The sequence below is a fragment of the Geospiza fortis genome, unplaced genomic scaffold (assembly GCF_000277835.1).
Source record: "Geospiza fortis unplaced genomic scaffold, GeoFor_1.0 scaffold88, whole genome shotgun sequence".
Lineage (NCBI taxonomy): Eukaryota > Metazoa > Chordata > Aves > Passeriformes > Thraupidae > Geospiza > Geospiza fortis.
The window spans coordinates 1,291,006-1,305,705 of record NW_005054434.1 but is presented as its reverse complement, the minus strand read 5'-3'; the positions used below and the strand labels follow the sequence as shown (position 1 = coordinate 1,305,705).

At 42.9% G+C, this 14,700-nt stretch overlaps 1 protein-coding gene across 1 annotated transcript in view; it reads right to left on the bottom strand.

Moving 5' to 3' along the window:
* Window positions 1–9,919: 9,919 nt before the first annotated feature.
* The window catches only part of ENAH (ENAH actin regulator), a 48,190-nt gene continuing 43,409 nt past the window's right edge, over window positions 9,920–14,700 (bottom strand). The window contains 2 exon segments of the mRNA XM_031061956.1: window positions 9,920–12,970; window positions 14,112–14,169. Of these exon segments, the coding sequence (XP_030917816.1) occupies window positions 12,933–12,970; window positions 14,112–14,169 (96 nt within the window). The 3' untranslated portion in view covers window positions 9,920–12,932.

The window sequence follows — 14,700 nt, the reverse complement described above, 5'->3', positions numbered from 1 at the left end:
CTCTCAGTCCCTGTGCATCCTGACACTGCTCAGAGCAGGAAAGAGCAGCACTGTTGCCAGTGAACTGTCCAGACAATGCATGTCTGTCCCTGGAGAGGTTGTGGGAGAACCATCTGCTTTTCTTGGCCAGCATTCTCTGGAGACAGACACTGACAGGAGCAGCCCAGCTGCTGGAGCACTCCTGCCTGCTGCCAGCTCAGCAGCCTGAGAAGCCTTGATAAGGCTCAAAATGCTGTGTGGGGCTTGGCAGTGCTGGCCTGTGACTTATCCAGGCAGCAGCACTCCAGCAGCCAGGCAGGAATCACCACACCCCAGCGTCCCCCCGCTCCTTGGCTTTGTTTTCAAATGAAACTCTTGGGTGCAGGGGCTGTGGTGGGAGATCAGGTGTGGTGGGTCCTGTGCTCTGATAAAGGCTGGGGGATGTGGAGGTGGACCTGCAAATTGCAGAGCAATAATCAAGGGGTGACTGCTTCTGAGGGGAGTGGTGGTGAGAACGGGAAGGTGAGAAAACTTAGAAAAAAACTTAGAAAAAACCTTAGAAAACCCTCTTAGAAAAAACCTTAGAAAACCCACTTAGAAAACCCCTTAGAAAGGGGAATAGGAGCAAGATGGATCCTTAAACAACAAGGTGTCTGCACAGTTCCTGGACATCCTCTGAACTGAGGGAACCTACCAGTTTCTGGAGGAGGTGGAGAGAGACACAGGAGAGATACACTCACGTCCCAGCAGAAGATTCTACCCCAGGCTCCTGGATTTTTCAGAAGGGAATTTCTCTGCAGGTGCATCCACAGGAGTCCACTCCTTGTGCAATGAGCCTCTTTTCCTTCTTAATCTCCCGGATCTCAAGTTAAAGGATGAAAACTTCCTTACGAGAGCACCCAGAGCACCCACCAGCAGCACAGCAGTCAGGGAACTGGAACAAACCCCTTGGCACGAAGAGCCCAAAGGCTCTTCTTGAGCAAATGAGGTCCCCTATTGTCAAGCCACAGTCTGAGGGGGATGGATGAAGCCTCCATCCTGTGGAGATGCTGGTTCTCTCCAGAGCTTTGTCTAGGCTGGGCAGTTTGGAGCTGGAGACCTAAGCAAGATGGGGAAGCTGAGGTGGTGCCAGTCCCTCCTGGAGCTGTCGGTTCCCTTTAGAGCTCCCAGCATGAGCCTTGGCACCCATAGCTCAGGGCTTTTTCCTGTTCCCAAGATGCTTTCTGCCAGCCACAGGAAAAGAGGATGTCCCCTCTCCCTCAGCCCCACTCCTGGGTTACTGCTCCATCTCTCCATGGTCAGAGCAGACTGTGAGGCAGGTGAAGGTCTTTGGCATGTGTCCTGCAGCAGGGTGTAACCCCCAGCACACCCCACTGGGTACCAGCACCAACGTTCACCTAACAAATAATATTTCCTGTCAGCAGCAACAATTCTCACTTTACCAACTCTCCAGAGCATTTTTGGCCTTCCAGCCTCAAACCCCACTGGCCATGGGATGGTACCACCCATACATCTCTAGTCTGGATACAGGGGCAGGGGCAGGAGCTCCCAGGACAATTTTCTGCTAACTTTTTTGATTAACTGTGTGCTTGTGGCACACAAAGCTGTTGCCTCATGGCAGGAAATAACTCAAACCACAGAAACATTTCCTTTCCTTTCTTTTTCTCATGAAATTTTAGCAGCATGTTTTGGGGTCAGCCCCTCAGAAATGTAGAAACGTCACTCAGGTTTGTGCTAGAAGGTAAAATGAATTTTTTTTTTTTTACTGGGTGATTATTTGAAAGATTGTTATTTTTGCCCTTCAGAAAATTCTACCTGAATGTAACATCAACAGCTGAGCTCAAGGGCCACTCAGTCACTGGAGAAAAACAAAAGAAATAGAGGAAATGTTTAATAAAATCCCTTAGAAGAATGAATGCACTTGAGCAAAACCATCACCAACGAGCACCAACAGCATACTTGGCAGAACTGAAGCAGCAGATGCAAATTTTTCTTTTTCCTCCAGCAACTATTGCTGTTCAGTGGTGCCCTGCCATCTCCACTTTCTGTTTTAACAGATCTTTCGGAACATGACACAGTATCTGTGCATGCTCAGTATAAATTTTGGTCCACAGGCGAAGCAGACTAAACACACAGAGTCCATCTGGCTGTCCACAGACAGAGTTCTCTCATCTGCAACTTTTTTGCACCTGAAAAAAGCGGAAATTGTTAATCATGGGCTTAAGCAGGAGTTCAGATTTATGGATGAAAAGCCTATCAAGAATTAAATTGCTTTGCTAAACTAAGAAAATGTTGAAGATTGCATGCAAGATGTTTTCCATTACCATCTGTATGGCTGATTACCTTGTCAAGTGAGCAGTTTGCCTTATCTCTCTCTTTGAATGACCACATTCACACCTTCCTCGGGAGGGGACCTCCGCTGATAACAGACTATTGAATATCGGTGCATGACTGATAAGAACTATAACATCCCATTGTGAGATGCTCCGCCCAGAGGGAGGAGCCAAGCACTGCTACCCCATATACTCTGAGATTCTGAAATTGCAGTTCAGTTTTGTTCTCCACGAGATTCCCCAGAGGAACAGCAGCTACCTTTTCCTCCTGGATCTTCAGAGGAAGACTACATCCTTCTCTACAGATTCCCCTTGCTCCAACAGAATCACGCCTGATACTTCAGAAGACTGCAGCCACATTTTCAATCAGACTGCCACCAACACCCAGACCCACAAAGTGTCAAGTTGAGTTCTGACTCTGTCAGTGTTGTTCCAGTAGACTGTATTGTTTATTTTATCCTTTTTATTTCTTCCCTATTAAAAAACTGTTATTGCCTGCTCCCATATCTTTGCCTGAGAGCCCCTTAATTTAAAATTGTAGCAATTCAGAAAAGTAAAGAGAGTTTACATTCTCAATTTCAAGAAAAGCTCCTGCCTTCCTTAGCAGACTCCTGTCTTTCCAAACCAAGACAGAAAATAACAGATGCTGATGCAAGGACTGGAAATATCACGTTTCCTGTGATATCCCCTATGTAGTTTGCTAGGAATATTTAACCTGAGTATGGAAATTTCCTTTTGAATTGTAGTCCTCAAACAAGCAAAGCTTTAGTTTTGAATGAGACCAAAAGAATCAGATCCTCTAATCAAAATCTCTCTATTGCCACATTCTACTTTGATGGTGTGCTTTTCATAGGAAATAGTGGAAATGAGAGGAGTTTCCCTGCATGACCCATCCACAGCCACATTTCTGTTACATTTTTCCAAAGAAAAACCATCCATCTACTTTGTGTTCTTGCATGGATTTTCTCTGGAAAAATGTAACAGAAATGTGGGCCATGGATGGGTCATGCGGGGAAACTCCTCTCATTTCCACTATTTCCTGTAAAAAGCACACCATAAGACAGAGAGGCTGGGAAGTTACAATGATATTAATAATTTCTTGTAAGAAAAAAAAAAAAAAAGAAATTTTCCTTATTCCTGTCTTGGTCCAACACTGTCAGTGATCCTTTTGTCTCTGTGTCCCACACAGACTGCCATCTCGTCAACCCCATTTTATCCTGAGACCTTGGAAAGATCTTTGATCATTTTTTCATTTTAAACAGCATCTCACGTGTTTGGGAACAGAGATCATGAACAGAACAATTTCTCCTAATGGACCCACTGTGTTTTTCCTGAGGCTGGTAGGGTGTAACCACACACACATTACAATTTATTCCTTGGTTCCCACAGACCTTATTTTCCTTCTTCCTCAGCTCCAGCTACTTTACACCTTTCCCATGACACAGCACAATTCTGGGCATTGTATCTGGAGGGGAACCACCCTGCCATTTGCAGAGGGATTTCCCAGCAATAATTTACTTCTCAATACACAGTCATCTGCACAACCCTCCAGCCTGAGCATTCCTGAAGGGTATTCCATAGGATTTTAATTTTAAGTTGTATCCTGGGTGCCGAAGTACTTGGGAGTTTGTACTGCTGTGCCCTGAGGCTTGCCAGGTATTTTTCCTGCTTATCCAATGGCAAAGAGCATTGTGCCAAGCAGCACAGTCCACATCACCTGCCCCCTCCCCTCCATAGCTCCAGACAGACTATTTTGCCATTTATTACCATTTATTTATTTATTGCCATTTATTTATTTTGCCGTCGCTGTTTTTGGATAACAGCTAAGGAAGATCCTGTTGTGGTGGGAAGAGAATGAGCACACCACCAACACAGGATTGCTTGTAAAGCCCCACTAAACTTCCAGGGAGAAAGAGATCTCCTGGAGCCTAAACCTAATTACTGACAGCCAATAACCCAAATCACCTGGGCCAAGTGTCATGGTTTAACCTCAGCAGCCAACCAAGCACCACACAGCTGCTTGCTCATTCCTCCCCCAGTGGAATCAGGGAAAAAAATTTAAAAAACCCCTGAACTCATGGGCTGAGATAAGAGCAGGTTAATAATTGATAGCACTACTACTACTAATGGAGAGAGAAATAAACCCCAAGGAAAACAAGGGAGGCATAAGACAGCTCAGGCTCTGCCATGAGCTGACAAAAACCTCAACAGGCAAGTGAGAGGATGCTAAGGGAGAAGATTTAGGAAGCCTGGAGGAAAAACATGGATCCATATCCATGTGCCTACCTTTCAAGATGAATTTAAGGTTTAAAAGACCATGAACAGTCTGAACAGTCACCCCCTGCCTCTTCTGAAGCTGTTTTAGGACTAAAATCACCTTGGAAATTGTTCTCCAGATGGGGAAGGAAGCAGTTCCATCAACAGCTCAGTGATGCTTTCAGCTGCTCCAAAGGGTATCTTCAAGAGGAAGAACTGGAATTAACTGGAACATGAAATCTCTATGAAGTTCACAGAATACAAAAGGACTGTTTCTAAGTCAGTTTGCAATACAGAATTTCAGTCTGTGATTCATCGGTGCAGCCCTTCAGTGAAGTTTTCCTCTGGCAGCATTAGCCTGGGAAATGATATTAAAAATCCCCTCTGAGAGAACTTTGTAATGGAAACATCTTTATTTTCATTCCCTTTAAATCAGACCTGTAGCTATTTCTGAGATTCTAATGAGGAACCTCTCCCTAAATGGAGTTTCCTTTACCTGTTGCAAATTTAGTTCTACTGAAACTCAGTAGCAGAGCTCCAAATTCCAAGGCTTGCAGTGGCTGCATCCCCCTGCAATGCCAGCTCCAAAATGCACGAGCTGGAGACGCCCTGCAGCTCCTTGCTCAAAAAGGAGCCCTGACTTGTCAGTAATTGCTGTTTATTTATCCAATATCTCTACCTCAGCTATTCCAGCTATTCGGTGCCATTTCCTGCAATTCACATTTACTTTATTGCTTAAAATATTTTTCACAGATGCATAAAAAACGCTGGGCAATTACTAGATTTACTAGTTGCTACAATTACTGGATTGCAGTAACTACAAGACAATTACATCTGATGGCTGGGAGGAACATTTCAGACTAAAAAAAACCCCAAACTAGTATTGACTTCAGAGAGAATACTCAGGGCTTGAACATGTGCAATGTTTTTTGCCCTGATAGGTGAGAGTTATACAGGGAAACCGTCATGATTTGGGTCCAGTAAACAAATCACAAACCCTTTTGCCTTTAGAGTAACATGGAAGGTAAACTTGGTCTTTTTATTGATTTATTTGCTTTAAAGGTTGCAGGCTGACACTGGGGAAGAGCAATGACTTCATGGCCATGAAGCTGTCCTTCAGCAGATACATAAAATGCAATTATTGCACAATGACAAAGATTTCCTGGTGGTGCTCAGGGCTTCAGGGCCAGGCTGTGCTGGACCCTGCAGGGCTCACCCACTCCTGAACTCATCTCCCTTGTGCTAATCAGATATGCAAAAGGCATTATTTTGGTTATGTAGTTCACCTCTAATGAAAAAATAAAGGCATAAAAGTGAAAAGGAATGCAGCAAGAAATTGCAGTAATTTTAAAGTGCTCATTCCCCTTTTCTTATTCTCCTCTGGCTTTCCTCACACACAAAACCCAGATGCTCCAAACAACATTAATTGTTTTGACCATGCTAAGTCTGCCACCATCTTGGAAGCCTTTTGCAAGTCTACTCCTTCATTTTCAAGGAAGGAATTTGCATTTTTGGCTGCCAAAACCCCTCTCTTCTGGAGTCCTCTCATTGCCCACCACTGTTGAGGACTTGTGACTTCTCCACCTATTTACCCCGAGGCTCCAGTACCCCAATTCCAGCCCTAAGCCAACCAATAAATTGCACAACCGCCACGTTTTCAGCTTGCAAGTCATTTTGTAGAAGCCCTCAAAGAGTGCTTTTGTTTGTCTTTTTTTAAAGAAATGAATTTAAAGAGTACTTGAAAGCTGCCACTGGTATGCAGTGTGTTCCCCTCTCCTTGCACTCTGAGATCTGTGTGGGCATGTGACCTTCTGAAGATTCAGGGCAGGTTTGCCACCACAGCTCCACAAAAGTACCTGAGAAGAGCGTTTAAATCTTTTAAATCTGTTCCCTCATGGAACAGAACAACCAAGGCAAGTTTTAAGGCCTCACTCAGCACTGCTGCCTCCAAAAATGTCTCGTGCACCCCCTGAGCTGCCAGGGTTAGGGAGATCCCACAATCTCCAGCTTTGCTGAGTATCACTGACTCATCTCTTTAAGGTGAGAACAAAGGAAAAAAGGTGACGAACAGTGGATTCCCTTTCTCTGCTGGACCATCAGACAAAGCCTGAAGCTGCATCCATGGCTGACTGCACTCCTCTCCCTCTGGGGACACAGAATTCATCAGGCACCGCCCCTCCCATGTCCCTGAACTTCCAGTGCCCAACAGGACTGAGCTCCCCACTGCTCCTGGGCGTTGTGGTCACCTCCTCCTCACTCCATGAAGCACAGAACAACAATTGTGAGTTTTCTGAGTGCCCAGCTCCTGCTTCAAGTCACTCTGGGGAGGTGGAACACATGAACTGGCTCTGTGACTGAGACACTCCCATAACAAGAAGGAAGGTAAGAATGGGCTATAAAAAGGTTCTCACCTCAGAGAATCCAAACCCTGGCTGCATTTCTGTCTTCACTCACTCTGAACACAAGGAATTTTCACTTACCCCATAAACTCCTTGATGAACCAGCTCCATCAGCACTGGACTCCTGGGACCCCTCTCAGCTTCCAACACTGCAGAGTGCCCCTGTGGGACTGAGAGCCAGGCAGGGCTTTTCTCATCACTGGAGCAAACATCACTGGGCTCCTTTTTGATGCTCACCTTTGAGGCAGAATTGGCCTGGCACTGGCAGAAAGAAAGATTTCAGCCTAAAAGCCATGGAAAATTCTGTTTCTCTACTTCTCCAGCCACAAGGCTTCCAGGCAGTGACAGGCAGCCCTAGATCCAGTCAGGAGGGAGTTATGAGTGTGTCTGCACCCCCTTTTCCTCAGGAGGGCTTCTGGGGCTGGTTCTGCAGCATCACAGGGCTCACTGAGCTATGTGGGGTCTAAGGGGTTTCACAAGAACAGGACTGGGGAAAAAAATGCCAAGTAGCAGAAAATTTACCTTCAACACAGAGGTAATTTTTTTTTTTAACTTCCTAGCCCTAGAGTGATGGACAAGCAGCCTTCAGACTGCCCAGAAAGCCTGACTATCTCAATTTAGGGATTCCATCAGCATCCAGAGTAGGTTTAAAAGCTGTTTGTGTTTTCCAGCCTCCTGCAGCCTCATTCATTCCAGCAGCAGCCTTCCCTGCAGGTAGCCTGAACGCTTCCAGACTGCCCTACACTTTCTCCTCCTGTACCCACTTCCTCACCTCTATTTTTGTTTCCTCTGCCTGTGTCAGCAGGACAGTTCCCAGAGACTCTGCAAGGAAAAGCAGTTCAGCACACTTCCAGCACTTTATTGCTGAGCTGATGTTGTTCAGGGAACAGCTGGGGACTTGGTGATAAAAAGTTACATTAAAGATGGTAAACATCAGATGATGATGGGAGATCCCTCCCAACTCTACTGTGCTTGAGCAGCTGAGGCAGAGAGAGAGACCTGCAGTCACAAAGAGAAGTGAACTTGTCACACAGGTGACAGCTCTAAAACAGGCTGAGAAGGGAAGAGAAAGTGGTGCCCAGCACTGAGTAACAATGATGGCAAAATGAAGCATCTCAGAGAAGATGTCAGCTTGCAGCTGCCACAGCCAGAGCAGCAGCACACCCAGCTGCAGCAGCTGCTCCACATCTCTTCCACCGAGCATTTATCAGCAGGACATGAGAGTAACACTCACTGAGATCCAGGACACCGAGTTCTACAATGTAAATGTTAGAAAACACAGTTACATAATGACAGAGTTCAACTGGGATCCAGTTAGAAAAGGGAGGCAGTTTCCAAAGCTCCTTGACTTTCAGCATCACTGTGACAACCAACTATCCAAGGAATGCCCTGTGCAATGAGGATGCTGATCACCAGGTGTCCTGCAGATTGTTGGATTTGCCTGAGCTTTTCCAACATCCAGAACCACCCCTCCTCTGCCATAACTTGGAAAATTACATCCATTTCTACTGTACACGGTTTTTAATGAAGATTATAAACCTAGACTGATTTGAATGTATCTCCTGATGTATCAATTTCAACAGTCTCAGGTGACCATTTCCACAGTGTTCAAATAAATATTAAGTCCTGGTAGGCCCTCAAAGAGGCTGACTTCAAAACAAGCTCCTCTGACCGTGCCAATGCATGCTGTGACAGCACTGATTTCATACACAACTCCTCTCTACCTTAAGGCTCCCAGGTAGCAAGCAAAAGAAGCCTCATTTCCCAAAACCATCCCTTTTTAACAGTTTAAGTGATCTTTAGCTTATTCTTCAAGAACTTTGAAGTGGCCCCAGTTTCTCCAAAATCACTGGCTTTTCCCTTTGCACGTTGTCTCCATCACCTCCTGCCCAGCAACAGCCTACAGAATCAAGACAATTTTACAGCTTCAAGAGGAATTGTTAAGTCTTTGGTAAAAAAAGTTTGGGGAAAATTTTTCTTGCTTCCCATCTTGTTCACCTACTGAAAACTGAGGGAATCTTCTTGATTTTGCTTTTTCTTTTTATGACTAGATGTAAAAGACATTGGCAAGTAATATTCAGCACTGGAACTGAGCCAAACTGAACATTTTGAGAAGAGCCCAGGGCAATTCCCCCTTTGATCAACCACAGACCATCTCCCTACCTTTTAATACACAACTTTAAAAAGCAGCTACCATCCATCTCTTGACACCAATGGACTGAGCTGGTAACACTCTTAGGACACTTAAATCAGAAATGTTTACACATGGTGTCTACACTGCCCCAAGAACAGCAGACCATTTCAGAATCTAGTGATAATTTTATTTTAAAAACCCCAAACCTTTATAACTCACTAAGGTTGGTGCCAAACTCGGCACTGGGACCAAGGTTTGCCAAACAACAGCAGCAGTGAAGTACAGCCTCAGGATGTCAAGTTAAGGACATTTGAACAGCTCTGCTCAGGATTCTGCTGTAAGATAAATTGAGGAAACTGTCCTTAGTGCACAGAAACCTCTAATGATCTGCCAGGGTAGATCACTGCTTTATTGCCAGTACTGAAAATAAGTCCTGAACATAAAAGCAGCAAGAGAAAAAGTCAGACTGGCTGCAATTATTTCCCTCCCAGTCTTTCCTTCTCCCTCCATGTTCTCCATGGATACAGAGACCAAAGTGTGTATATGCCATGTGAGAATGTAAATCACATCATACATTGGAAATTAATTTTAATGTATGCACAGCAGTCACCGTTCATGAATGTACACAGTCCCTGCAGTTACATTCTTTATAAGGTTAAAGTCTTCACTGTTCTCTACTGGATCTTCTGATGGAGAAACAGAAAGGAGAGGTGGAATCAAGGAGTAAGGAATGATCACAGTCATTAAAAATGTGGGGACTTTGAGTAGTAAATGTCAGAGAGTCTTCTATGAGGTTCCAGAAATAAAAGGTGGCACCGTGTATATATTGCAATTTTATTTCATTCGCTCAAACAAAACGTTAGCATGTAAGAAATTTAAAATGACACAATATGATAAAAATAGCAGAGAATGAACTGAGAAACTAAAAAGAAGGTAAACCTAAATGCATGAAAAGTCAACATTCATTAGTGAACAGCTTCAGTCTTTGATTGACACTTGGTAACTTTAAAACAAGGAACTGGAAATCATTGTGACTGTCTGAAGAGATTTCAGCACCAGCACTAAGGGTTTTACATTCAGTTGGTTTGCGGTTGACTCGGGAGCCACTCGTCTCTAGTGCAGGTTTATCACAGGTCAGATCACAGTGTTGAGGAAAGCAACGCCCTCCTGGCATTAGGAAGGATCCCTTAAACTGCCCTCAGCTTAAGACATCCATTGTACAAAAGCACAGAACCACCACAATATGGTTTTTAAAGGACTTAAGTCACCGGTAAGCAAAGTAATCGTAGCTTCTGCAGTTCATTTTCAATACTGAAATCTCTGGAAACGGTGCAACTGTCAGTAGGTCAGGAAATGTCTACAGTAATCTTTAATTCAATCCAATTTCCTGGAAAGAACCAGTTCTGCAAGTTGGGATTACAGAAAGTATGTAGAAGCAGCACAAAAAGACAACATCTGTTCCTTTTTCTTTTAAACAGAAATCATGTTAATTGTAGACCAAGGCACAAAACGTTTAGTGCATAAGCCAGTTCCTTGCACAATCTAGAAGTTCAGCCTTTAATTTTGGACCACTTATAGCCATCCATGCTATTCCACTGTGTAACTCCTGAACCCTCCTACAAACGAATCAAACGTGATTTCTGACAAGGGTAAACATCCTTACTGCTCAAAAAGTCTGTGTAAAACAAAAAGCTACATCAACAAAGATGAAAATGCCTCCTCTTGTTTCGAGAAAAACTGTACTTGACAAGCTTACTATGGATTTTTTCTTTTTAATGCCTTCAATAAATGCATGCAGAAAAGTGATGTTGTTTCTCCTCTTTATTAAAAAAATAAAAAAATTAATAAATGGAGTTAGGCAATATTTCCACTGTCATCTTCCCTTAGAATCTGAACCTAAAGGATCAGACAATGTTTAAATGGGAAAAAGATTTCCTAGTGAAGCCTTTCTGAAGCTGTTGAGTGCTGTTTTGCTTTGGTGTTCAGCACTCTAGATGCTCTGTTATTGAAAGCACCTGTGCCACGAATGGAGCTGCCTGTACTTTGCAAGCAAATCTCTCCACAAGTTGTAAGTAAACTTTTCTTCTGGATCAGCACAGATTCCAAAGCAAACAGGGCTTGGAAAAATGGACAGTGCAACGAAAAGGGAAGATTTTGATCCATATTTTTTGGTCAAAGCACTACAAAGCCAATTTGCAGAATTTCTATTCCACTGAACTTTACCACATTAAAAAAGAAAAAAAAAAAAACCAAAAAAAAATTTACACTTGTAAGATTGAAAACTCTGGGAAAGAGAGAGGTATCACCTCACCTCCCTTAAAAATGACTCTCAAATTGTTGAGCAAAACCAATAGCATTTCATTGCTATTTTTCAGGGTTTGTCTTGTGTGGAGCTGTGGGGGTTTATTGTTGGCTTTGAGTTTTTTTGGAAAGGAGTGTGGCAGATAAATTAGGAGGAGAAGGGGCCATTTACTGTGACCTGATGGTTCTCAGGTAACTCCTGCTGCTCTGTTTCATTGAACAACCAAAAAAAAAAGGAGTCTCAGAAAAGAGTGAAGCAGAGGGTCATGGTGAAAAGGTGAAGGACAATGCACTTACACAGGGGCATCCTCAGCAAGTCAGATGCCTACAACGTTTTTTCTCTCACCGAGAAACGAGTTTGGTTCACCTGGGAGTTTCAGAACCATTACTGGAAGTTATTACTGAATTTCAAATAGAAAACTGAAAAAAGATACAAAAGGATCAAGTACCTGGTTCCATTAACATGGTTACTGATAAAAGTCATGTTTTCCTCATTATTACACATGCATGTAAGATGAAGAAAAAGTGTAGAAAGTAATAAAAATGTGTCACCTTCCCCCTCCCTCTTCCCACATCTTCCTGGGCATAAATTAAGCCTTACAAATGAAAAGGCTACTCTGTGACATGCAATTTTTCTTTTAATTAAAAAGCTGGCTGTGTTGTGTTACATTACAAAATGTCCACATGCATAAATCTAAAAAAAGCCCCAAAATCTACTGTAAATCTACAACATACTAATGATTTACATTTGACTGCTGATTCGCTTTATGTCGAAGTCCTAGATTTGGTAAAGCATCGTAACAATGTAGGAAGGCATCTACATCTTTAAACTCTGGACTGTGTTTGCTTTTTTTCTTTTTTTAAATTTTCCTACAAAATTGCATGAAGGCTAACTAGAGAGGCTTCCTATCATAAAATTCCAAAATCTTGATATGTCATCACCGTCTAGGTCACCCTCACTTGCAAATATTGCCCTTTCAAAGCACGTGTCTCCAATTGCTCCTTGTCTCGTGAACCGAACTTCTACACATCTGATCTTTTAAATTACTCCTGGAAATATCAGATATGATAGGAAGACAAACCTGAGATACATTTGAAGTACAACAGTATAACTTGCTAACTCCTTCATTAATAAAGAAAACCTCTCTGAAAAGCCTTCCCAAGCTTTTCCCTGTTGTTTGTTTTTTTTTTTGTCTCAACAACAAATTCTGAAACGTGTGCAATTTTATCTTGACATGAGTAGACTTCAAAGCACTGTGATCTTGTCTGATAGATGTAGGAATTTCTGCATAATCATTACAGTAACTTTAAGAGTCTTTTCCACCCTGCTGTAAAGGTCAGAAAAAAGCTGCAAACTAGGAGGGGAATAGCATTATCACCAGAGTGATGTGTCTGAAGCTTTTCAGAATACGTTGTTTCTCCCTCCTTCCAAGTGTCCGTCTGTCTGTCTCCGTTTTCTTCTAACAGCTCACAAAACGTAGTCAGTTTTATATCAAGGTAAAGAGTCACATCGGCTTAGTACGAGTCTTTCTATGCAGTATTGGACTTGCTGAGTTCCTGCCTGATAGCTGCAGAGAGACAGAGACAGGGTTAGCAAACCGAATAAAATATTCTTTATTTAAGGGCAGCAAGCTGGACACACAACTGACCCCTCCCAAAGCAGGCTCACCCTGCTCTCACAATGTGAAGAACCAACACCTAAAGCAGCCCCATGTGGCTTCAGACAAGTGGCATTATCAACCAGGCACTGCCTTTTTTTCTTCCTGTAAAATTTATGCTGAAATCTTAATTTTTAGTTCCCACCTCCAGCAAGCCTGTGGGAAACACCACCATTGGGATTTTCAATGAGTGTAAGTATAGACTCATTTATTTTATTTATTTAAGAGCAGCCTCAGGGCCCTGTTTGCACTCTACTGGTCTAAAAGGCCGTGGTACAACACAGCACAAACAAAATATGGGGAAAAGCACTACATTCTCCTTAGTCCCAAACCAGCCAGTTCTTTCTACATCAGTTGATGACATTCAATATTTTATCAGCAGTGGTATTAGATTAATACGACTTTTTTTCCTCCCCACACTTCGTTTTGGTACATTCCACAAAGCCAAAAAGAACGGAAGGCCCACCACGGTAGTAAATCATATACAGAGTTTTGCTTAATTCCTGACAGGTGAACCTTTAGGATTATGTTTTCTCAATGATTTCCCTTAAGTACAGAAGACTACATAGGAAAATAGCTTCTGTTAAAATAGAGATGAAAATGGTGAGACTTCTTTTCTGTGAATCATATGTTACAGACCAAAGAGGTAACTGAAAGGTGGAAGCTTTCATTAAAATTCTTTCAAATTCTCTTCTAAATATTTCTAGTTTTGAAATACATACCTCAGCAGCTCTGGATTATTTAAAAATAACCCACCTACCACCACATGATATTAAGGATAACTTCAAATCACTCAAATACAGCATCACTTCAACCACTCTTGAAAGACACATTGGTGTCAATATTCTACTAAAACAAAACCCCCAGGAGGGAAATCCCTGAAGCACATCAACTGGAACAGGTCTGGCAGCACTGCTTTGCCACCAGACAAAGAACAAAGCCACTTTTACCAATAAATCACACTCAGGCTACCAATACATTGCATTTACATTTTAAAGCACCTGCAGCTACTCTAAAACTGAGCAGCAGCAGTGAACAGAGCAACACTTACCATCAATGAGTTCTTCCTTTAATTTCGTTAACTCCTTCCTCATTTCATCTAAAATATCCTAAAATGTGTCAGAGCATAAATAACAGATTAGCAAACAGATTAGTTTTAGCAAACTGTAAATTTCTGTGGGGAGAAATCCAGAATTATCCCACTACAATTCTTCCCATTAATCCTTAACCCTTCTGAGAAGCATAACCCACCCCTCAGCTTCCAAGTTAATCCTCAAAACCTAAGGCATCCCTAGAACATTATTAGTGCAGGTACAACGCAGAAAAAACAGTCCCTAGAAGTGCCACAAATTGATTCCTGTAGAATTTATGAGAGGAGAAGGGATAAGAATGAGAAAGCTTTGCTACAGGTGAAATGTGATGTGGAATGCAAAGAAAGGAGCTCACTGAACACCACAAGCCAAGGAAGTATTCCAAGGGGGGGAAAAAAAAGGTAATCAAGGTATCAAGATCCCAGTCCCAGTGGAATGTGATGGAATGAAGAGAACAGAGTGAAGTGCTGTCCCTGCTTGCTGGTTTTTCCATCCTTTCCTCCAAGCTCCTCCAGAACCACTCCCCAGGCCAGAAGCCACTCTGGAACT